Below are 23,733 nucleotides of genomic sequence, written 5' to 3' on the forward strand. Positions count from 1 at the left end.
CTATTCTGCAGCTTTAGACAAGGGGGAATTTGTCCCATGGGGTGGACAGGAGAGTCCTATGGGTATTTTCCAGAGAAGTCCACTGTGGCTGCACACCTTACAACTCTGAGAAGCCCATCCATCAGGTGCCATAGTCTAGCCGAAGGCTGGAGACAGAGAGACACTTCTCCTCATTCCTCTCCACGCTCTCTCAGGGGAGCTGGCCCTGGTGGCTTTTCTACTGTACCCACCCTGCAAACTCCACAACGGAATCAAGGGGGAAGACAGACTGTTTTTTGGTGGGACTGGTGTTTGAACTCAAGGCTTCCTGCTTGCTAGGCAGGTAGACACTCTGCCACGTGAGTCATGCCCCCAACCCAGGACAGGTGTTTTTTAAATCTAAAGCCCCAGTTCTCTCATGCCCACCCCAGGGTATTGGTTTACGTCCTGCACTTTGAAGGGTGTGGGGTCTCATCATTCCTGCTGCAGATCTTCTTCGCCTCTCGTTCAGGCCTTCCATCCTCCCATTGGGATGTCTTTTGGGGTCTCATCCCCACTAATTTTTTGTGTATGGCTAAAGTTGGCTACAGATCAGAGGGTTGGAGTCACTGCTGTTCCACTGAGCCCCCCACTTTCAGGACCAATTACATCGAATGGCAACTTCTGCACAACAAGGAAGCATGTTATTCAGGGATGGTAAGAATGCTTAGCTGGTTTCCAGAGAATTTCTTGTCTCCTGTTCTAAACATTGCCTAGGAGGTATCTGTAATACCTGATTTAACATTCTGCCTCCTGCATATAAGTCCTCCCCTTGGAGTCGCTTAGGGGGCTTAGAACCTTGAGAGGGCCTATTTTCTGGGTTCCCACAAAGCATGTGGAGGAGGAGGCATGGGGGCAGGGTGGCATACGTATATCTGAGGGGTGGTTATGTGTAAAAGGGATTACATTTGTACTGTGAAGATCAATGGAAGCCTTGGGGAGGCAGATTACAGTTCAATATAATGAAGGACTTTCTAACAATTAAAGCTGTTGGAAAATTGAGATGGGAACCTTTAAAGAGAGCCCTTTCTCCCTGGAGTTCAGACAGAGGTGAGATCTCTCCAGCCAGACAGCTACTAGCCAGTGGTATACACACTGATACTGTGATCAAGAAGTAGGTCCAGTTCTGAAGCCAGACTGCCCCAGTTCAAAGCCAAGTCCAAAGAGTCACCAGATCTATGATCTTGGGCAAATTTTTCAACCTCTCTAAGACTCCATTTTTGCATCTAAAAAAAATGAAGGTAAAAACATATTAGACAAACCCCAGTAATGCAAAAAAACCAAAAACAAAACAAAGCAAAAAACTATTAGAGGGGCTGAAGTGAAGTTCAGTAGTAGAACACTTGCCTAATGTGTGTGAGGCCCGTGCTCAATCCCCAACACTGTAAAAGAAAAAGAACAACAACAACAAAAAAAATTGGCACCATTAAAAATATATTTGACTTTCTGGAGGTCTTATTTTGTATGTTTATCAAAAGAATCTGTGGTTTTAAATAGGAAGATGGTACTTTTTAGGTATTCAAAGCCCTGATGGTTTATAGATCTCAAATAAGAGAGACTACCATTTTTTACATGAAACAACCATAAAACAGCACTTTTGTAATTAATATTTTTGCATGTTGTTTTTTGGTACTGAAAATTGAACTCCGGGCTTCATGCATGTTATGAGACCACTCTACCACTGAGCTATATCTCCAGCCCCAAATGGTTTTTGTTTGTTTTGTTTTTGTTTTTCAGTGCTAGGGATCAAACTCAGGTTCCCCACGAATGCTAGGCACTACTTTACCACTGAATCACAACCCCAGCTTGTAATTAATTGAGTTTTTTGTTTTTTGTTTTAAGATGGTAAGGTAGACTTTATTGAAGGGGGAGGCCATGACAATAGGTATAGGGACCACTGCAACAGTCTCACAGCAGGGGAGAGAGGAGTCAACTTTTGTAATTAATGGGGTTTTTTGTTTTGTTGTTTTGCTGTTTTTTTCTGGTTCTGGGAATCAAACCTAGGACCTTGTGCATACTAGGCAAGGACTCTATCACTGACGTACATCCCCGCCTATTAATTGTTATTTTTGCATACGTAAATAAACATAAACTTTAATGTTTAAACTTTCAGAAACTGTGATGAGGAAAATTATTTTAAGCTAACAAATTTAACTGCCAGGATGAAAAAAAAAGGTGGGAAACTGCAGTTTATTCATTCAACAAGTATTTATTAAATAGCCACTGGTGCAAAGCCTCCTGGGAAATACAAATAAGGTTTTGATGCAGACACTGCCTGTCAGGGGCTTGCAGGTAGCAAATGACTGCTTCTGGCCCTTCCATTTGCAAGTACGGACAATGTTCCATAGACTATGTAAATTCAAAATGCTCTGCAGGGCATTTCAGATGGGCTTGGATTCCAAATGAAATAGGAGGACAATAATAAAAAGCAAATTGAACATGATGAAAAATGTATTTCAATTTCTTCCATTTCTCCATCAGAAGGTAGCTTCCCTGAAGATTGTGATTATGTTGATAAACTATGTGCCTATTGCCTAGGAATGAAATAAAATGCTTTTTTCCTCCCTTCTTCCTGCTTTTCTTCCTTCCTTCTTTTCTTTCTTTCTCTTTCTTTTTCTTCCTTCCTTTGTTTTCTTTCTCACTTTCTCTTCTTTCTCTCTCCTTTCTTCTCTCTCTCTCTCTCTCTCTCTCTCTCTCTCTCTCTCTCTCTCTCTCTCTCTTTCTTTTTCTTTCTTTCTGTCATACCTAGCACGGTTCTGGGCTGAAAGGCCTATGCCTAAAAAGCACACGTATGGAAATAAACACAGAAAGCCCAAAATATCTTTTCTGTGGGGGTACAGAGATGTAAGCATACAGATTTGCAAAAGAAATCTTTCTCTTCAACCACTCATGTGGACTTTAACTTATAAATATCCATCTCTTCAACTTATTAGTTCATTGAAAATATTCAGATGGAAGCACAACTTCCCTCTAGGCAGTCATTCCTGCAATCGTTTCATTCTCAATTGAGCGTAGAGGATGATGTCCATCTTCTGAGGAATCAGAAACTTCATCACTCATTTTCCTAAATTGCCTCTTTAAAAACCTTTACCAATAATAGTTAACCTTTATTGAGCATTTATAGCCTACAGATTAAGTTTGTTGTATTATCTCACTTAATCCTCACAATCCTGAGACAGGTGCTATTATTATTATTGATGTTATTATTATTATTGCCACTTTGCAGATGAGGAAGCTGAGGCCTGGAAACAAGGACTCAAATCCACAAAACCTGGGCTCTGTACCATGCCTTTCAAACTGCACTTCTGAACAAAGTGGGAGAAGTGTCTCCACTATACCAACACTAAGAGCTTTCCAAACAGGTCATGGAAAAAACTCCCATGCCTCCTAGCAGAGCAAGAAATGTGAGCTGGTTACCTGGGAAGGTGTCTTATACACCTTACAGTGACCAGCATCCCAAGAAAATTCTGGTCCTGTGATGTCCTCTTGGACAGGTGGCTGCACAGGAGGTAGATAGAAATGCATCTTCAGTAACAAAAGTACATAGTATGCAAGTATGAAAATGTCATAATGAAACCCATTACTCTGTACAAATAACTTAAAAATGCATCTTCTCTGAAGCTTCCATAGAAAACACAAGCTGGCCTATCTCTTTGCTCTCTGGAGGCTTTCTCCAGGGGGGACATACGTAGGCATTTAAGTGGCTCATGCTGTTGGGAGCAGGCTAACTTTCTCTCCTTTTCTTCTTTCCCTCTCACAAGGGAAAAATTTCTTCAAGGGAAAAATTGGGTTCAAAGTTTTACTCCTCTACTTACTACTGATATGACCTTGGACTCCTCTATACTTTGTTTCCCCATCTGTAAAATGGGTCAAATGAGTACCCACTTCCAAGTGCTGCTGTGGCGGTGCAGATGCAAGGAATGCAGGTTGAGAGCTTAGCACAATGCCTGGCCCTGGTGAGCATTAAATAAATGTTAACTGTTAATAAAAATAGTAACAATCTGACTAATACCAGACACTAGAGCCAGTCAGCTGGCTTACTCCCAACTGGTCAGCTGGAATTTAAGTCAGGACATCACCAGCCCTGGGTGCCAAAACACAGCAAGACCAATATGGCCCTCAGAATGAGGACTCTCACATAATGGGCTACCTCTTGGAGCCTGAACTAGCTCATAAATTTAAGCCTAGGGGAAGAGAAGTGAAGTTTCCCAGGTAGACCAAAGCCCCTTTTGTTAGAGTGACAAGTCTGTCACTTCTTTGTTTACCTCTTCTCTAGATGCTTCCTCTCCTGCCTCCTGGACTATCTTCAGGCCTCCTTTCCTCAGCAGTCCTTCACAAGTCTGGCCACTGAAGTAGGCCAGCAGTCCCTTTCCCAAGGGACATCCAGCAGGAACAGCCATGTCCCTCTCCTCTGGGGACCCCAACAGTGGTTTCTGCCACACCCTCCAATCTGTTCCAGGGGAGGCGCAGCTGTGAGGGGTGGGCTCTGGCTCCAGACAGGCAGTAAGCACAGCAGCCACCCTCACTGGCTTTCCCTCAGCCACCCTCACCGGCTTTCCCTCAGTCTCCCAGGCAGAGGCTATCCCGAGGCCCCTCGCTCAGGCCGGTCACTCTGTAGCTCCCATAAGCCACTCTGTAGCTTCCATAATCCATTTCCAGTTTGAGGTGAGCAGGAAGCAGAGGGAATAAAGTTGGGCCATTCTGTGCAAGGTTCTTAGATAAAACAGGGGCCCAGGAACCCAACCATGTGAATTCTAGTTCCAGGCCTTTCCATCAGCCCTTGGACAATTCACTCTACCATCTTGGGTTTCTGCCTTCTCACCTGTAAAATAAAGGAAAGGAATTACTGGGCTCTGAGGTCCCTTCTGAAAAATAAATTTCTGAGCCTTTTTCCAACTCAGCCCCTCCTTTTTAAATCACAGAACTGGCTAGCTCCTAGCTAGCTAGCTATACTTGTGAGACAAACTCAAGGCCCCTGCAAAAAACCTCATTCATTTGTTAACGAAGACAAACAGGATCCTTGATGGCACAGACATATATTCCCAGCCTCTGGCATAGTGCCTGATACTTAATAGGCTCTAAATACAGATTTTTTTGTTTTGTTTTGTTTTTTGGTGGTGTTACTGGGGTTTGAACTCAGGGTCTCATGCATGCTAGGCAAGGTCCACTCTACCACTTGAACCACTCCACTAAGCCTTTTTTATGTTAGATATTTTTTAGCTAGAGTCTCACTTTTCTCCCCAGGCTGACCTCAAATCATGATCCTCCTGATCTCTGCCTCCAAAGTAGCTAAGACTACAGCCCTAAGCCAGCAGGGCCCAGCCTCTAAACACATATTTTTAAATAAACAAGGGCCTTGACAGTCTGATTACACCCTTTTCAACTTAAATTCTACCTTACTCCTTCATCACTCAATCATTTATTGAGCACTCATTATGTGCCTGGAACTATACCCACTGCAGCTGACTGCCGGGGATTTATATAAACTTCTGTGACTACTAACACACAGAATAACTGGTGACTGAGAAAGGGAATTAAATGCAAGAAGAGATTCCTTAACATATTAAGAAGAGAGTGAGCAGCATTCTAATAACAATGGCTTTAAGCAGCTTTACACTCCCAAAGTCAAAATTAATGCCTTACAACTGAGCACCCCAAATAAATTCAAAAGGTGAAACCAAACCAGGGGGGGACTCAGATTTTCTCAGGAAAAGGAAATCTCAAAGGTTTCTCCAGATTAAGCTCAACTCATTCCATTCTCTTTTAGCTACCTCTAATCTGCCCTCTCCCCTGGAGACCCCACCAGGTTACTCAGCCCAGTCACTCCTTGGCTCCTTCCTCAGGTGAAGCCATTCTTAAATTAAATCACAAAGAGGGGCAGCCAGTCTGTAATGATCTGTGTTTATTTAGTAAATGGGTTGATTGCCCTCATTTGTGGAGATTAAGGGTTAATTTCCCAGCAGCAAAGAGAACCGATTTCTGGAAGGGCAGCCTCAGATAATGAAGAGAAAAAAAAAACAAAATTCAAATGACTCCCACCACCAACACCAGCACTACCCCACCCTTCCCTGGCCTTTCGACGGCCTCTCCAGCCAGGTAGCCACAGCCCTGGGTTTGCAGAGATTCTGAGCAAGGATTTGGTAAACAAAGGCTTAGGAATTCTTAGGCCCCTTTAAACTGACAGCTGGCAAATTTGAGGTCACGTAACAGTTTCTCTCTCCCGTGCTCAGGCTTTGAAAGGCAAATGTTTTGAGGTTTGTGTTCTCTTCCATTCACAGAGTTTTTAATCAAGTGGAGTCAAACCACTTTGTCTGCACCTTAATTGAAGAGCCTGGCTCTAGAGTTTAAAGTGCTATTTATAAAAATAGGGAGGAGGCAGGGAAAGGAGGGGGAAGGGGACTAAGTGGAAATGTGAAAGGCAAGAAAAGTGATGAGCAAGTGGCCCTTAAGGGAACATTAAAGAGTGTCCAGCATTGGCCTTCTTAACACCACAGGTGGGAGCTGGCCATCAAGCACTGAGAAGAGACTGGCTCCCCTTCCAAGAAAGTTCCGACTGTGAGAAGTGCTTGCTTAGTTGAGGAACCCCAAATAGAGCCAGAGACTCTCAGAGGTGGGCCAGATCACAAAGACTCAGAAGAGGGGAGCTAAGAGCAGAGCCCAATAGGTTGGTGGCTGGATCAGGACCCCAGAGAGTCTTCTCATTTCCCTGGCTGTAAATGGCCTTTCCTCTGTTGGATTCCATCTCAAAGCACAATTACACATACTTGAGGAGACAGTGAAGAAACTTCATATATTTTTCCCAGAGAAACAAACACTTCACCCTGTGTTCTCATCAGCTACTTGGGATCCCCTACATCGGACTCTCCTCTTAGGGAGCTTTGAACAGATTTTCCAGGTGAAGCAACCAGAAAGCAGGGTTTTAGAAATTCAATGTCTCTACCACCCCTCTACCTTCTCTTTTGAATTTTTCTTCAAACCAATTCCTTCATATCACTTAATGTTCAATTTAAAAGCAATAGCAGTGCATTCTTTGTTGACATGCATTTAGCCTGTGGTTTCATATGATTCCCAGGCCTGTGGTCCCTAGCCAGTTTTCACAAACCTGTAACTCTGTCTTTCATAGGTCTTTGCTCTCCCCTCCCCCCACTGGAGTTCATCTAATTGACGAACTGCATGACTGGATTCAATAAATAAGTGTCCATCTTGTGAATGGCAAAAGAGAAAAAGAAGACATAATTCCTACTGTCAAGGATTTCCAAATAAGTAGGTGGGGTAAGAAAGACCCAAAAGAACTAAAATACAAGACACAATACAGTGCAAAGAGCCCTCAAAGATATTGCTGAGTGCCTACTGTGTGCCAGACACATTGCCATAAAATAAGACTAAGCTTGTCCATGAGGCATTGAAAAAAACTTAAATAATGTTGGCTAAAGCAAGACAGAAGTTTATTTGTGAGAAATCTAGAGGGAGCCCATCCAACCTAAAACAGGGCCACAGTGTTAGGGACCCTGGTTCGTTCTATCTTTTGCCCCTTTTTCAAGGTCACCTATGGAGTTGCAGACATCAGGAGGAAGGAAGGAGGGTCCATCACTCCCTTTATGTTGTACACAACTCTCTAGCTGACATTCATGGCTAGAACTGCCATCAGGGAGGATGGAAAATGGAATCTTTTGATCATATGTCCAGCCAAAGATTAGGGACTCTGTCACTAGGGAAGAGAAAGAGAAACAACACTGGAGAGCAATAGCCACCCATGGTGAAGATGACAAATGCCTTAGCACCATTATATCTTCTGAACACCCAGGAAAAGGGGTCTTCTGGGCCTTTTGAGATAACTTCTATTTTGTAACACTTTCAGTCAATTCAATGTCAATTACAGTCCTGGGAAGTATATTCTCAAGTTCTTTATCCTGGCCACTAAGCAAGGTGAAGGTGGCTGCAGAATTGAGCCTTGCTAGTCCACTGGGAGTGGAAGTCTCTCCTTGGCTGGTGCTGATCATATGGTCTACTTTATACAGTTGTGGACCCACCCCCAGAGGAAAAGTCAGAAGAGACAATTTATTCTTGCCCTCCTAGGTCCTGACACTGTGGTTAGCAAGGTTTTCTGTAGTTGTTAGTGGAAGACAGACAAGTGGTGTCATTAGTGGGTATGGTAGGATTCTGGGGGCAGAAAGAGAACCAGGACACAGCTCTTGTGACAGTCTTTTTCTTCACTTCTTGAAACAGGTGTTTCTTGTTCCCTCCCTTTCTTTCTTCTCTCCTTCCCATTCTCCCTTCCTTTCTTCATTCCTTCCTTTCTTCTTTTCCTTTCTTTCTCCATCTTTCCGCTACAAAAGGCCTCTGGCATCTGTCACTCCTTCCAGTGCTCTTGTCACCACTATCTAATAGCTCTTTCGATTGACCTCACTGCCTCACAGCCCTGGCCTCCTACAAGCTTCTACTGCTTCTTGGTTTCTGCCTTTCCCTTCTTACTGAAAGCTTCTCAGCCTCTGCCTGTATATTCGTAGTCAGACACCACTACCCCCACCCCCCAGCAACTAGTTAGGTGGCAGCTCTGTATCCAGCAGGCACACCTGTTGGACAGCGGTCTCATGCCAGACAGCCTCATGGCTGGGTCACATCATCTATTCCTGACTCAATCTAGGTCGGGGTTCATGTGGTACAAGGATGGCAATGTCAGTCTGAGGAAATGCTACCAAGTGAACTGTGGGAGTAGCAGCTGTTACATTTCAGAATAGCCACTATGAACTTGAGTCATAAATAAGTTCTCAGGATCAACATCACATCATACAACCAGACATTTATCCAACCATCGCTCTGTGTTTCAATCTCTCTCTGTCTCTCTTTTTGTACCCTCCCTCACACACACACACACACACACACACACACACACACACACAGCTTCTCCCTTACGTTCCTCATTATTTCCATCTTTCATTTCAAAATGTAATGAAGTGGAGTGAGGACTTTATACTAAAGACTTTCTATAAGGCATCAGTAACACACACACTGGTTTGGAGTACAAGCGTGGGTCAGATTTCCAAGCCTGACTCTCTCTCTCTCTCTCTCTCTCTCTCTCTCTCCCCCCCCCCCCTTTCATTGTCTTTATTCTTCAGATGATTCTGATGATCAGCCAGGCATGGGCTCCACTGCTCTAGCTCCTACCTTCACTCTTCTAGAAGGTTCTCTGGGGGACTTTCACCACTACTCTGAGTCTGGTTCCTACAGTTCTCCTAACTCTCTGTTATTGTGTCCTACCAAGATTCTCTTATGAGAAGGCCCTGATTGACCACTAAGTTTCCTACCCACCCTAGTGAACAGGAGCAGAGCCCCCACATCGCCTAATCTAGATGCCCCACTAGTGCAGTTTCAGCAATGCTGATTAAATTGTTCCTTGCAAAATTAGAGAAAATTAATGGATACTTCCAAGTGGATTTGAAACCATATAGGTGTAATAATGTTTAAAGAGTCATCACTGACCTAGGCTTGGTAACCCATACCTAAAAATTCTGGGTCTTCCCTGAATTTTGGAATGGTTTTTTGTCAGACATATAAAAAGACAAAAATTATTCATGTTTACCATGAATAGATCAAGAAGCAGTGCAGTAGGAAGTAAAAATGTTGTATGGATTTAAGTTTTAGTATAAGCTTGTCTACTATAGAAAAAAAAAGTAATTCTACCTTGAATGTTACAGGATTATTATGAAATTAGAGATACTTTACCTAACACACCTGGCACCATATAAAATGGTAGTCGTTATATGACTATATTTAGCTGTACACCTGTAATCCTAGCTATGCAGGAGGTAGAAGGAGGAGGACCACATTTGAGGCTGGCTCCAGGCAAAAAGCTAAGACCTTATCTAAGAAATATCTAAAGCAAAGAGGGCTGGGGTCATAGCTCAAGTGGTAGAAGCATGAAGCCCTGTGTTCAAACTCCTACGTCACCAATATATAAAGCAAAAATTTAAATATGATGATTTTTGATACTTAAAATAATCAGAAGAGAAGTTCTATAAACCCAGAGGCATGCTTGAGCCAGCTCTATCTTGTAGAGCTACTTATGTGTATCTTTTCCCAACTCCAAGTTCAGTGACATCATGTTGGCATAAAATCAGCCATGGTAGCAGTATTTACACCCTGGAAATTGGCAAATGTACAGTTTGGAGCTTTTTTCCTGGAGAGTCATTGTTAAACATTTACCAACCTCAGCAAAGAGCCAAGGCCATGAAATAAGCAGCTAACTTGGCCTATTGTTTTATCTCCATGCTTTGCATCCATATCACCAAACCAGAAGGCTACCTTGAAGAGTTTTCACCCTGCATCACAAAGCATTTGTAAATCTTATACCACTATCCTCACAGCACCCTGGGGCACTTAGGGCAGCTAAGTGACTTGCCTGAGGCAGTCATCACTAGTTTGTATGAACCACCCCAGCAACCATCCTACACCTCAGCACTGCACAGAATGGCACTGAAGACAGGTGACAATTACCCACAGTGCTTTCACCTCATAGCCCAGCTGGCCCAAGTTTCTTTCAGACTGTGTATGGTCTAAATGCTGTCTTTTGAGAACAGATTTTATTCCTTGGAACTGCTCATCCTCTGCCCTTGGAGGGTTTTTTTTCCCCAGGATTGCTGCTGGTCTTTCATTAATCAACTTCCTCCACACTGAAAGACATGTGTTTGAAAACAACAGTTGGCCAGAGTTAGGGTTCTGTCCTGACTCTAATAGCTGCAAGTGGCATTATAACCAGCCCACACTATATTTTTATTTGTAACCTTTCTCTAGAATCTCTGAGGTCAGACACCCAAGAGTTGTTTCTCTCTGTGGCCTCATCTTCATAATCCTCTGGCAAAGAAGGAATGAATAGCCCTGGTAGGAAGCAAACTCTGAGATGCTGTGATTCCTGCCCTCCAAAGGACTCTCACACCCTCGTGTAATCACTGATAATATGGTTAGATTTATCCTATTGAATAGACTATGGCAAAAATGACAGGATGTCACTGCCAAGATTAAGTTGCAGAAAGACTGTGGCTTCCATCTTGAGTCCCATCTTTTGCACTCTCTCTTTCTGAGCTTTTGCTCTGAAAGAAGCTAGGTGCTAAAATTTGAGTGGCCTTATGAGAGGCACACATGGCAAGGAATTGATGGCTCTGGCCAACAGCAGCCATGTGAATTTGGAAGCAGGTCTTCAATGGAGCCCTGAGGTAACCACAGCCATGACCAAGCCCTGGTTGCAGTTTTGGGAGAGACTGTAAGCCTAAGGGCCTAGCTTAGCACACTCAGATTCCTGACATTTAGAAACTGTGAGATATGGTTTGTTATTTTAAGCTGGTAAATTTTGGATATATTTGTTATACAATAGCTAACTAATAAAACTCTTAGCCAACAAGGGTCAAACCGATTCAATGATTGAATCTTTCATATAATTCATATCTATAGAATGGAACCTGCACATGAAACATGATTCTAACATGGCCTTCCTCTTCAATCTCTGACTTTCATAATATTTAAAAGTATTTTAAGGGATAAGAATGTTCCTATTTGGTGAATGATCCAACTCCCCAGGCAAAGATGAACAAGAGTCAACAGCAATCTGGCAATTGGATATCCCAAGTCCTTGATGTTACAATGTCAAAACTGTCTGGTAAAAGAGAGGCCCAAAAGAGAAACATACTAAAACCCGCCCTTTCTGGTCTTGAATAAGTAATTCTTGCAGCTGGAGTTTCATTACAACCACAGGATTGTGGCACCACAAAGGTGACCATTTTCAGATCTGGCCTGACATCAGATGTAATTCAACTAGACAAACCTGGGACTTAGCCAAAATAAGTAGCAATTGAAAAAGTGGAGTTAGCTGGGTGCCAGAGACTCATGCCTGTAATCCTAGCTACTCAGGAGGCAGAGATCAAGAGGATTGCAGTTCAAAAGCCAGACTGCGCAAGTAGTTTGCTAGACCCTATCTCAAAAAAATCCTATCACAAAAAAAAAAAAAAAAGCTGCTGGAGTGGCTCGAGGTGTAGGCCCTGAGTTCAAGCCCCAGTACTCTCCCCCCCTCCCCTAAAAAAGGTGGAGCTGATACATAGAATCACTTTTCTGAAGGGCCATGTAACTATGATGTGAAGAAATAAAGGCCTTTGTTATTTTTGAAGGGCAGGGACAATTGGAAGTTTTGCAGCAGACAGAAAATTTTCCACCCCTATCTTTCCAAAGAAGATACCAGCAAATGGCTTTGGGAGTTGGGTGTGGAAAGCATTACTTGGAAAGAAAATTGATCCTGGACAGAATGTAACTCAAAGTTGCTACACTTGTCAGAGAGCCTAAAACAGACTGTTTGGCCCTCTACATTTTGAATTTACTTTTTTCTGATCTACTCCCTTCATTACTTAGCTCCTTAAAAACAGCATTCTATGTCAGGCAAGGCATGGGAAGTTACAGCACTGTCTCACAAATGTCAAATTCTTGGTTTTGGGGAATAATTTTGGATTTAGGATTTCTGTTTGTTTGTAATCATTCTACCGCTGACCTATATCCCCTGTGTGTGTGTGTGTGTGTGTGTGTGTGTGTGTGTGTGTAATCTTTAAAAACAATTATCTCCAAAGAAATCTACCTTTGTTTCTCTGCTTTTTTGCACTTGTCTGCCTGGGACAAAGCAAAGAGGACTCACATCTGTGATATTTTCCATCTGGGATGAGTTTGCTGCATCTTATGCATAGATCATTTTACAAATATTTCATTTGTTCCTTGCATTTTTTTAAGGGCTTTTTTTTTTCTTTCTAAATTATTATCCCTATTACCTAACATCTGAGCTGTCTGGGTCTATAATCTGAGGAGTAGAAGCTCACCAAGTAAGTGGTTTTAGTTGCATTGGAGACAGTGTTTTATCCTGTCGGTTTTCATTTTATTTGATGACAGTGCTTGGTATTTCTCCTTCAATAAGCAAAGATGACTTAGATCTGTGGCCTGATGAATAAGCATGAAAATTTGATTTAGAAAAGAAGGATATCCTGAACCTCACGGAGAGAAAAAAGGACTCTAACACCCACCACACACACTTTAAATGACAAAGCAAAGCAGCAGCATTGTCTTGAACATCTTGCAACAAAATATCAACACATTTTTGCAGGTAATAGAAATATAACCTAGAAAAGGGGAGACGTTGAAAAATACACGGGGGGAATGAAACCTTTTAAAAGAAAATACTGTATCATTTATCCCTTTTATTAGAGACAGATACTCCAAAAGGGAGAAAATAAATAAATAAAGATTCAGTGTGAGGGAGAAACCCAAGAAACAAAAGAAGATGACTCCTGTTGAGAGCCGGATGCAGGATGTAAGCAGTCTGACACCCTACCTTGGTCCAAAGGACTCGGTCCTTTAGATCCATTAACAGAAGTGGAAATGACAAAGAACTGTGAAGTGGAAGGAAAGATTCCCAGCAAACTTCAGTAATAGAAAGTAAATAAAAAAAAAAAAAAACAACAGTGGAAGCTCAAGTCGGCCACGGAAGGGAACCTAATTAATTGTCTTAGATTTTAGAATTCGTTTTCTGTTGGCTGAAGAAGCGCATCTGAGGCGGCAAATTCTGCCAACATTCAACCGGATCGGAAGTCCCTCGGACACCGGCACCCCGAACTGAGACAGGCAGAAGAGCTTGGCCAGAAATAATGTCTTTTTAAAAATAAATAAAAGTGTAGGATTGCACGCAAGAGATTTTTTTTTCTTTTTTTTAACATGTCACTTTCCTACAAGGGAATTCATGATATTCCTGGCTGCCCAGAGAGAGGGGAGAGGCCACTTGGTAACTTCCACCCCGTCAGGAGTGACCAGAGAACGCGTGCGAGCGCCTAGTGCCTGGAGTAGGACGAAGATTTGACCGAGAACAAAAGAACGCTTACCAATCAGAAAGCGCTACCCGAGAAGGAAAATACCCCCTCTTTGTGTTTTGAAAAAGCCCTTTAATTAGCAAATGCCCTGGTTCTAATATGCATTAAAACTTTGCAACGCAGACTCTAAACGGAGGATCAAATGATTTGCCTTTGCAAGGAAGATGGAATCCCGAAAGGCCACACTTGGTAGCACTAAGGAAAACCGGGCAACCGAAGACGCTCTGCAAATCGTACAGAGTGTTCCTGGGCACTCGGTCTCAGGTTTACTCTCAGCGCTGTCTTAGCTGTCTTGAAAGCTCACCAAAGCCACACCAACTCGCTGGGCTCTGGGCCGCGGGCGCGGGAGGGGATCCAGCGCGCCCCCAGCTCCTGGCCCTCTTCTCCAGGGTCTGCACTTCCTCCCGCCCGAAATCGACCCCTCGCCGACTCCGGTTTCTCCTCGGAGGCGGCCCTTCCTCCTCTTTACAACTGGGGGAGGGGGTGAGATGTGGCCTCACGTGGTCTGTAGGGGTCTGGAGAGAGAAAAAGCGATCCGCAAGTCGCACCCCTTCTCGCGCGGGCGGGGATCCAGCTAACCAAAAGCACCCCCACCAGATCCAGCCTTTCCAGCCCAGGCAAGACTAACGTGACTCTGGGTCACGGCTCAGCCGAGGCGCTGCGCTATTCTCAGCTGCTCTTCGCAAAATCCTTTGGCAAATGCACCCTTCTGCTCAAGAATGTGTATTTTAGTATGCCCGGGAGAGCAAATCTTTCAAGCAAATTCCCTTTCTGGTGCGTTTTTCTCCCCTGAGCGAATTCAGGGTAAAAGTTTTTCCTAACTTTTCCCTCCCAGTCCCCTACCCCTCCCCTCAGGAATCCGCCCAGAGCGCTGCAGACACCGCCTCCCCCGTTCCCTCGCCCGCCCCTTCCGACTTCCACCCAATGGAGAGGCGGCCCCAGAGAAAACAAAGGCCTCCATTGGGCCTCCCGGGGACTCGGGGCCCGCCCCCGGAGTGGTTTGTGAATGGGGGGAGGGGAGGGGGCGGGACGGTCCGGAACCCTGCAAGCCCGATGCTTCTTCTGGCCACTTGCGCAGCTCCCAGGCGTTACTCGGCGCTCCTTCCCGGCGGGCGGCGGCGGCGGCGGCGGCATTAGGCGCCGGGACTCGCGGGCCAGGGCTGCGCGGGACTGGAGAGGCTGGGTCCAGGCCGCGGGCGCAAGGGCCTCTCAGCTTCAGACGCAGTGTAACTGGATTCCCAAAACAGAAGTCGCCTAGCTCTTGGCGCCCAGGCGCCGATCGGACTCAGCGCGAGAATCAGCCGTTTGATTGAAACTTGGTGCCGAGCTTTTGGGGCTAAAGGAGGCGCGGGGTGTGGAGGAGGCGGCGGCCAGCGGAGCCTCGAGGCGAGAAGGCGGAGCAGCACCGCCGAGGCCGCGGCTCGGGCGAGCAGGCGGCGGCGACGGGCTCTGGGCTGGCGGGGGCAGGACTTGGTGTGGGGGGCGTGCGCGTTACTGTGCGCTGGGGATCGAGGACTTGGGCAAACTTTAAAGGGTAACCGGAGAAGCTTGTTGCTCCTTGCCCGCCGTGAAAGCCGCACCGTTACGTCTTGGCGGAGAGGGGAAGGCGGGCCCCCCTCGGAGCCCCCGGCCCAGGCGGACTAGTTTGGGTCCCCGGTTGTCGCGCGAGAGCCAGGTGGAGGCGGTTGCGGCGCCCCCGCGGCTGGCGGCCTCGCCCCCGCGGCGCAGGCACCCCAAGCGGCAGCGCCCTCGGCACCGCACCGCCCACGGCCCGGCCCCGGCGCCTGGCGGACTCCCATGCGCCGGGCGCGGCGGCGCCTCCCCGCATCCAAGCCTCTCCCAATCGCCTCGTCTCACTCCTCCAGCTGAGAATGCCGCGGCACCAGCGACAGGAGATGCGGGGTGCCCGCGCAACGGCGTCGCGCTCGCGCCTGGGCCTGTGCGCCTTGGTGCTAGCGCTGCTGGGCACGCTGCCCACGGGCACCGGGGCGCAGCCCTACCACGGCGAGAAGGGCATCTCAGTGCCGGACCACGGCTTCTGCCAGCCCATCTCCATCCCGCTGTGCACGGACATCGCCTACAACCAGACCATCCTGCCCAACCTGCTGGGCCACACGAACCAAGAGGACGCGGGTCTCGAAGTGCATCAGTTCTATCCACTGGTGAAGGTGCAGTGTTCTCCCGAGCTGCGCTTCTTCTTGTGCTCCATGTACGCGCCTGTGTGCACTGTGCTAGATCAGGCCATACCCCCTTGCCGCTCCTTGTGCGAGCGTGCCCGCCAAGGCTGCGAGGCGCTCATGAACAAATTCGGCTTCCAGTGGCCCGAACGGCTGCGCTGCGAGAACTTCCCCGTGCATGGCGCGGGCGAGATCTGCGTGGGCCAGAACACGTCCGACGGCTCCGGGGGCGCGGGCGGCAGTCCCACTGCCTACCCTACTGCGCCCTACCTGCCCGATCTGCCCTTCACTGCGTTGCCCCCGGGGGCCTCAGATGGCAGAGGCCGCTCCTCCTTCCCCTTCTCGTGTCCACGCCAGCTCAAGGTGCCCCCCTACCTGGGCTACCGCTTTCTAGGTGAGCGCGACTGCGGTGCCCCTTGCGAGCCAGGTCGTGCTAACGGCCTGATGTACTTCAAGGAGGAGGAGAGGCGCTTCGCCCGCCTCTGGGTGGGCGTGTGGTCGGTGCTGTGCTGCGCCTCGACGCTCTTCACCGTGCTCACCTACCTAGTGGACATGCGGCGCTTCAGCTACCCAGAACGGCCCATCATCTTTCTGTCGGGCTGTTACTTCATGGTGGCCGTGGCGCACGTGGCGGGCTTCCTGCTGGAGGACCGCGCGGTGTGCGTGGAGCGCTTCTCGGACGACGGCTACCGCACGGTGGCGCAGGGCACCAAGAAGGAGGGCTGCACCATCCTCTTCATGGTGCTCTACTTCTTCGGCATGGCCAGCTCCATCTGGTGGGTCATTCTGTCACTCACTTGGTTCCTGGCGGCCGGTATGAAGTGGGGCCACGAGGCCATCGAAGCCAACTCGCAGTACTTCCATCTGGCCGCGTGGGCCGTGCCGGCCGTCAAGACCATCACCATCCTGGCTATGGGCCAGGTGGATGGGGACCTGCTCAGTGGAGTGTGCTACGTGGGCCTTTCGAGCGTGGACGCGCTGCGGGGCTTTGTGCTGGCGCCTCTGTTCGTCTACCTGTTCATCGGCACGTCTTTCCTGCTGGCCGGCTTCGTGTCTCTCTTCCGCATTCGCACCATCATGAAACACGATGGCACCAAGACCGAGAAGCTGGAGAAACTTATGGTGCGCATCGGCGTCTTCAGCGTGCTCTACACGGTGCCAGCCACCATAGTGCTGGCCTGTTACTTCTACGAGCAAGCCTTCCGCGAGCACTGGGAGCGCACCTGGCTTCTGCAGACCTGCAAAAGCTACGCCGTGCCGTGCCCGCCCAGTCACTTCCCACCCATGAGTCCCGACTTCACCGTCTTCATGATCAAGTACCTCATGACCATGATCGTGGGCATCACCACTGGCTTCTGGATCTGGTCTGGCAAGACCCTGCAGTCGTGGCGCCGCTTCTACCACAGACTCAGCCACAGCAGCAAGGGGGAGACTGCGGTATGAGCCCCGGCCCTCCCCCCACCCTTGCTACCCTACCCTCCTGCAGGGGAGAGGCGCGGTAGGGAAAGAGCTGCAGGGTTGGGTGGTGGAGGCTTGTTTCTGTAGCCTACTCTCTCCGTTGAGAATTGACGTGAAAGTGAGAAGAGATTTGGGGTGAAGGGTGGTTTGGATGAAAAGACAGAGCAAAGACTTGCAGGAAGAGAAAGATGATAATGATGACGTTTATTGTGAAAGGTATGAGCCGACTACGGGCCTATGGAGAAGATTGAGACCATCAGAGGCTGCCACGAGTTCGGGCTCCGGGGCTGTGCTGGGACTATGAAGAATCCTCCTGCTGCAAGACAAGTGGCTGTCCTCACTCCTGTGAGGCCCAGGGAAAAGGTACCGCTCTGTCTGCTGCAGCGGCTTTGTTGGGAAGAGAGAGGACCCCTGCGGTGTCCTTGTCAAGCGGTGTTCAAACCGTAATCTCTTTTCACTGGGGCCAAACTGGAGCCCAGATGGGTTAATTTCCAGGGTCAGACATTACAGTCTCTCCTCCCCTACCCCCTCCGGCCTGTTTTTCCTCCCCTACTCCTTTCAAGTCTTGTAAAATAAGCATTTGGAAGTCCTGGGAGGCCTGCCTGCTAGAATCCTAATGTGAAATGTAAAAGAAATGATGGTAACATTTCAAGATGAGGCCAAGAAAACGAGTAGTAGGTATTTCTGCTACTTTTTCATTTTCTAGGGAAGGCAAGGAGGCAGAGAGAAGGAAGTTTTATTTGGTTTAATACCTTGAAAAGAAGTGATGACTTGTTGCTTTTCAAAACAGAAATGAATTTTTCCCCTTGTCTTTGTTGTAAGAGACAAAAGAGGAAACAAAAGTGTCTCCATGTAGAAAGGCATAACTGTGAAGACAGCAACTATCATAGGCAAAGCAGTGCAAACCTGAGGTTTCCCTTTGATTGTAAATTTGGTTGAGATAAACATTCCTTTTTAAGGAAAAGTGAGGGGCAATGTGCTTCCCTACCCATTCACCTAGAGGTTCTGACTTGGATAAAGGAAATGCAAGGGATTTTATTTTGTTTTGAACACATTTAATTCAGAACACGTGACCAACAGGCTCTGTTAAAATGGTTAGGGTAATCTCTCCTTTTTTTTTCCTTGTTATAAAGTCTACATTTAGATTTTCTATTTTTTCCCTTCAATTTGGATCCTTCAAGATAAAACAAAAGTATAATAAATGAAAGTTAAATTTTAAAAGGGGAAAGCACCATTTTGCCCATTTTTTTTCTTGGTTCCATAAATCTGTTTATAAGACATTATGTGTGTGCTGATTCTGTCTCTCATTGGGTAGGGAGGTGTTCTGCAGAAATGATAGAGAAGGAAGAGGAAAGTGAACCCTGGGCCCCATTTTTAAAGAAAGTCATTAAACGAAGGTAAACTTCAAAGTGATTCTGGAGTTCTTTGAAATGTGCTGGAAGACTTAAATTTATTAATGTTAAATCACGTACATTTTTTTTCTGTAATAGAACTCCCGTTCTTTTGCACAGTGGTGTAAAGCTGAGCAGAGAATCACGGGAGCTAACCATTACTCCACCTTTGACACTGCTCTCCAGTCTTGCAACACTGTTTCTCAGAACAGCTTTTAAATGCCAATCAGAGGGTTATGTGGGCAGTACACGTGGGTAACCTTCAGCTGAAAAGAGCTGCTTTTACATTCAAGTTCAAATTGATCTTGTTTCATAAACTTTCAAAACTGATTCACCTATTAGATTTTTTTTTTTAAGTGCCACTACACAGGTTTGGCATCTTTTATGTTATATCTCTTAAGTGCATGTGAAATTTGTAAAATAAAGACAAGTGCAGTATGTATATTTTGTAAATCTCCCATTTTGTAAGAAAATATATATTGTATTTATACATTTTTACTTTGGATTTTTGTTTTGTTTTGTTTTGCCTTTAAAAGTCTACAGTGACGCCCTACTTTATCACATGTACAGAACACAAATAAATTTTTTAAAAAATACAAAGTGAACGTTTATTTTACTATTCCTGTGATATTAAACCAAAACTTGATGTTATGGGTTACCATTGGGCTTGTGTCCACCCCCACCCCCCCACACACACACACATAAAGGAGGATGGTGTATGTTACTGAGGTCTTTCCCTCTGCCTTTTAAAAATACAGTGTAATGAATGTCTTGACTCTGACTATCCTTTAATTTTTCTCCATTGTTGCTGCTTCCTGCCTCTCCACACACCCCACCACACATACCCCTGAGCCTTTTCACATCAGGCTTTGGATGACCTTCTGAAGATACAGAATACACATCTTCTTAGAGAAGTGCTCTTTGATCTATGTTTACTACTCTTAGGAGATGAAGTCTATATTATATTGGAAAGAGGACTAGAATATATTTTTGGTATATTCTGCTTTTCTGGTGGTTTTTCCTTGGGGATAATTCAGAGATAGAGATAGACAGAGAGAGAGAGAGAGAAAGTGAGTGTGTGTACCAGTTGGGATTTTTGTATTGTAATGCACCTTATCTAAATTGTTAATAGGCTCAAATTGTAGGGAAAGCCTAGATGCTTCAGATAAGAGCAGAAGCTGAGACCTTAGCTAAAGGATTCATTCTACCTTCCAGGTAAACTGAAGCAGAGGCCCAGCAGCATCCTGAGGTGGCAATGACTCAGCAGCACAGGCAGGAACAGACTCCATGCCTGACCCTGGAGTGGCCTCAGAAGCCACTGGGCTATTCTTTGCTCTTACAGAAGAGGCCAACTTTGGAATCAGATGAAGCAGGGACGCCCTCGCGGTGGCCCCTCAGGAAAATGGTTATGGCATTCTTATACTCCCCGTTCCCAGCCTTACCAGTTTTTTCATTCGCTCCTCTTGTTTAATTCAGGTGCCAATTTCCTGGCTTTAAAACAGCCAACTCCTTCCTCAGCAGCCCTGGAGGCCCTGCAGCAGACTGGATGCTGCTGTTTCTCCTGTCCTGGCTTTGGCTGGAAGTTTCTATAGTTCTAAAGCATAACAGAAACAGTTTTGTTTTTGTTTTCATTAACAGGCTTGTTTTACAAACAAGGAATAAAAACCAGTGACAGTTCTCTCCAGGAGGAGGAAGCCATCTCCCCACGAGTCCCCCCATGTGTAAATACTAGGTGCAAAGCAGCTTTTCTTTCTGAGCCGCCAGGGTTTTGAACATCACAATGGGTATGAGGTCATCCTAACCTGTGAAGATGTTGGCATCCTGGAAGAGAAAACAGCAACTTCAAGTCTCTTAAGGTTTATCAGTTTTCGATCATAAATGACACCTTTAGCTTAAAGCATGCCTTTCTTAACAAGGGACTAAGGCTGCCTGTGAAGAATGTTTGCTTTTAGAGTAGGTGGAAGCCTCCCAATGTGGTTTGTTTCTTGTTGTTTTGTTTTGATTTGGCTTTTTTTTTTTTTTCTTGCAAATTAGCTGCTCAAGGCACTTGAACCCTTCTGGGAGAGAGCCTAGTGGCTGCTCCTAAGAATGGTTCCCCCCCGCCCCACCCCCATCAATCTTTCTTAAAGATTGAAGAGTGTTGGTCTTTAGCGGGTGAACAAAGACTGCATGTGAAGAAATTGCTACCTGATTTTTGGTAAGCAAAGATAAAAGTCTTCATTTAGTTCCCTTCACCTGGTAATGCCTCCTTCTGAAAGTGATTCTTACCTAAGAATGTTAGAAGCTCAGAGATTTTTCTTAACTCAGTACATTTTGCAGAAAATACGTGAGGGAGAGTGTTTGTTAAAGGGCTTGTATAGAATTTAAGAAAAAAATGTTGGCAGGAGTTTGGCGTTAATCCCCAGATAAACTTTCTGCAGTTTATAAAATAAAAGTCTACCCGACAATCCCACACAATACCTCATCTGTATAAGTAGATATGTGAGAAATCTTAACAAGAAAAAAATTTGTCATATTAATTTCAATTTTTTAATGTATTTGATATAAGATTGTGATATTAGAAATTCTCTGAGTAGGACTACAATCATGTAACAGCTGCAGGTTTGAGTCCTATAATTACACTGGGAAAACCTCTTCTAACACACTCATCTTTAATTTCACTGAAAAGGCAGGTGGCTATTTATAGATGGTATATTTTTATATATGCATATGCAAACAGTGAGTAACAGTCTACAGGGCTCCAGGAAATCCTAGAAGGGACCCCAAACACTCCAATGTGAACTTAAATAAACAATTCATAGGTGTGTTCTATTTCTCTCTTATTACCCCCTCAGTGCATTCAACTGGCTTCATAAAATTTGGTTCTTAAAGTTTAACTTCTTAACATATGACTTTTCCTACATCTAAACTTGTATTTCTCACATTTCATATGAAAGTGAGCTAGTTAAAAGGGTAACATTAAATGTCAGCTCTTTGATAACGCTGTGCTGCTTATTCTCTTGGGTTGTTTTTTTAAAAAATAAAATCTTTGAGAATTTTCTCAATTAGTACCAGGGTGGTGGAAAAAGTTTGACAATAGCAGTTTATTTCAAGTGATCCAGTTCAACAAGTACTGAGTAAGCTGTCACTAGATAGAAGGTACCAGAGAGACAACAGCTAAGGCAAGAAAAAGTCCACCTGAAATAACTCTAAACCTAATTCAAAGTGAGAACAGCATCACCCAGGAAGGAATAAACAAATAACATTAGACACAACCTCGCAAGGGTCAAGAGGAAGGTACAAATACTACTGGAATAATATTACCTGATATTTCATGATATTTAGTGCTTTCATTGATACTGTTTTAGTTTTAAGTGTTTAGTGTCATTATTTGACCTTATCTTCACAATCATTCTAACCCTGAAGTGGAAAATAATTGCTACTTGAAAGATGAAGAAGTTGAAAGACTCAGTAGAGACACAGGTAGAAGGAATTAGTCTGAGGTCCTCACACTGTAACTTGCCACTTGGCCTCTCTCAAGAATCTGTGCAGGGTCAGGTATGGGAGTGACCCATCTGATCACAGACGGCAGATGTCCAGTAAGAATGCATTTACAAGAAGCCAAAATAGAAGTTTTGGGAGCTGGAATGGGCTGCTCTGACACTCCTCACTCCTCTCCATCAGCAATTGCCTCCTACCACCTAATGTCTCATCTTCCTCAAAAACCCAAGAGTGATGAGTGTGGTGGTACATATCTGTAATCCCAGCACTCAGGAGGCTAAGACAGGAAGATCAAGAGTTTGAGACCAGCCTGGGCTGCATAGTGAAACCCTGTCTCAAAAGCCAAACAAAAACTTCAAGGGGTTTCATTCCATGGAATCTTGATTTCTCCCCAAGTACATTGTCCTTTCACAGCTAGGTTTAGACACAGTTTTGTAGATTTTCTATTGCTGGGTATTTTCGCACCAAATCTACATTTTAAATAGTTGAAATGGTAGGACAGAAGTTTTTGATTCTGATCAGTTATACTCCAGGCAGGAACTGAAACGTTTCTCCAGGTCCCTTAAAGCCTCTTTCAAAAACCTTCCAACTAACAAAATAAAATTGAAGCTATAATGAGGGGTTCAAGTGTACTTGAGCTGGGGTCTACCTCACTCTTCATGAGAACTCAAGTTCACCTTTCATGTACCTCACCTCCAAAGCTCTTTCTGCTGCTCAGCCCTGGCATCAGATACAGCTTAGAGTTCAGGAAGTGGTTTGGAGAGATAAGCCTATCCGTTGGAGGCAGGGACAAAGGGAGGAGGGTTGAGGACATAAAATTCTCTATGGTCTGTGAATAAGTGATCTAATTCTACTTATTTTTAGAAGTTTTGATCCCCAAACTTCAGCATGGCCTTGAAGATTCTAGGGTACCATTTAATAAAATGGGAAAATGTTCTGGAGAGTACCATGGAAGGAACAGGAAATACAGTGCCAACAATGCATAAACTAGCACCAATTGTATAATTTTTTAATTTCTAAAGGAAAACAAATGGCATACAGCACTGAGTTCCAGATTCCAGGTCTGGAGTAGCTGGAAGGAAAGAGGGTGACAGCTGGTCTCTGAATTGCTCTTTATAGCAGACATAGGGAACAAGACCTTGGTTAACATCGTGAATTCTCTTCAGTTCCAACAGATGGTTTCTAGAGGACCCACCACCATGTGCCGTGTGCTATGCTGGCCTGTGATTAGCACAATGACTGCTGGGACTTGTTGCCCTGAGTCTCAGCCAGAACCACTGTCTTAGCTTCAGAAGGGGAGAGCAAGGAGTGGCTGGAAAC

At 45.4% G+C, this 23,733-nt stretch overlaps 1 protein-coding gene and 1 long non-coding RNA gene across 6 annotated transcripts in view; one reads left to right on the top strand and one right to left on the bottom strand.

The window, feature by feature from the left end:
* Positions 1 to 23,733, bottom strand: part of LOC141422618 (uncharacterized) — a 123,340-nt gene that overhangs the window by 11,268 nt on the left and 88,339 nt on the right. For 2 of the 4 annotated variants that reach the window (XR_012447336.1, XR_012447333.1), the window contains exons 1-4: positions 12,867 to 14,770; positions 4,284 to 4,840; positions 3,436 to 3,516; positions 1,030 to 1,244 (exon numbers count right to left, since the gene is read on the bottom strand). This is a non-coding gene — a long non-coding RNA (uncharacterized lncRNA). Of the gene's footprint in view, positions 1 to 1,029; positions 1,245 to 3,435; positions 3,517 to 4,283; positions 4,841 to 12,866; positions 14,771 to 23,733 lie in introns of those variants that run through there. The other 2 variants (XR_012447334.1, XR_012447335.1) reach the window with 2 other exon arrangements.
* On the top strand, positions 14,937 to 21,014 carry Fzd7 (frizzled class receptor 7). Of its 2 annotated transcripts, XM_020159803.2 has the most exons (2): positions 14,937 to 17,521; positions 17,759 to 21,014. In XM_020159803.2, exons 1-2 carry the CDS (start codon positions 15,779 to 15,781, stop codon positions 17,762 to 17,764), a joined length of 1,749 nt encoding a protein of 582 aa, XP_020015392.1. In that variant the 5' UTR covers positions 14,937 to 15,778; the 3' UTR covers positions 17,765 to 21,014. The 2 variants fall into 2 exon arrangements, with proteins under 2 accessions (XP_020015392.1, XP_073927536.1); XM_074071435.1 differs by having other exon boundaries at positions 14,938 to 21,010.

Source organism: Castor canadensis, chromosome 4, assembly GCF_047511655.1.
Source record: "Castor canadensis chromosome 4, mCasCan1.hap1v2, whole genome shotgun sequence".
NCBI classification, from domain to species: domain Eukaryota; kingdom Metazoa; phylum Chordata; class Mammalia; order Rodentia; family Castoridae; genus Castor; species Castor canadensis.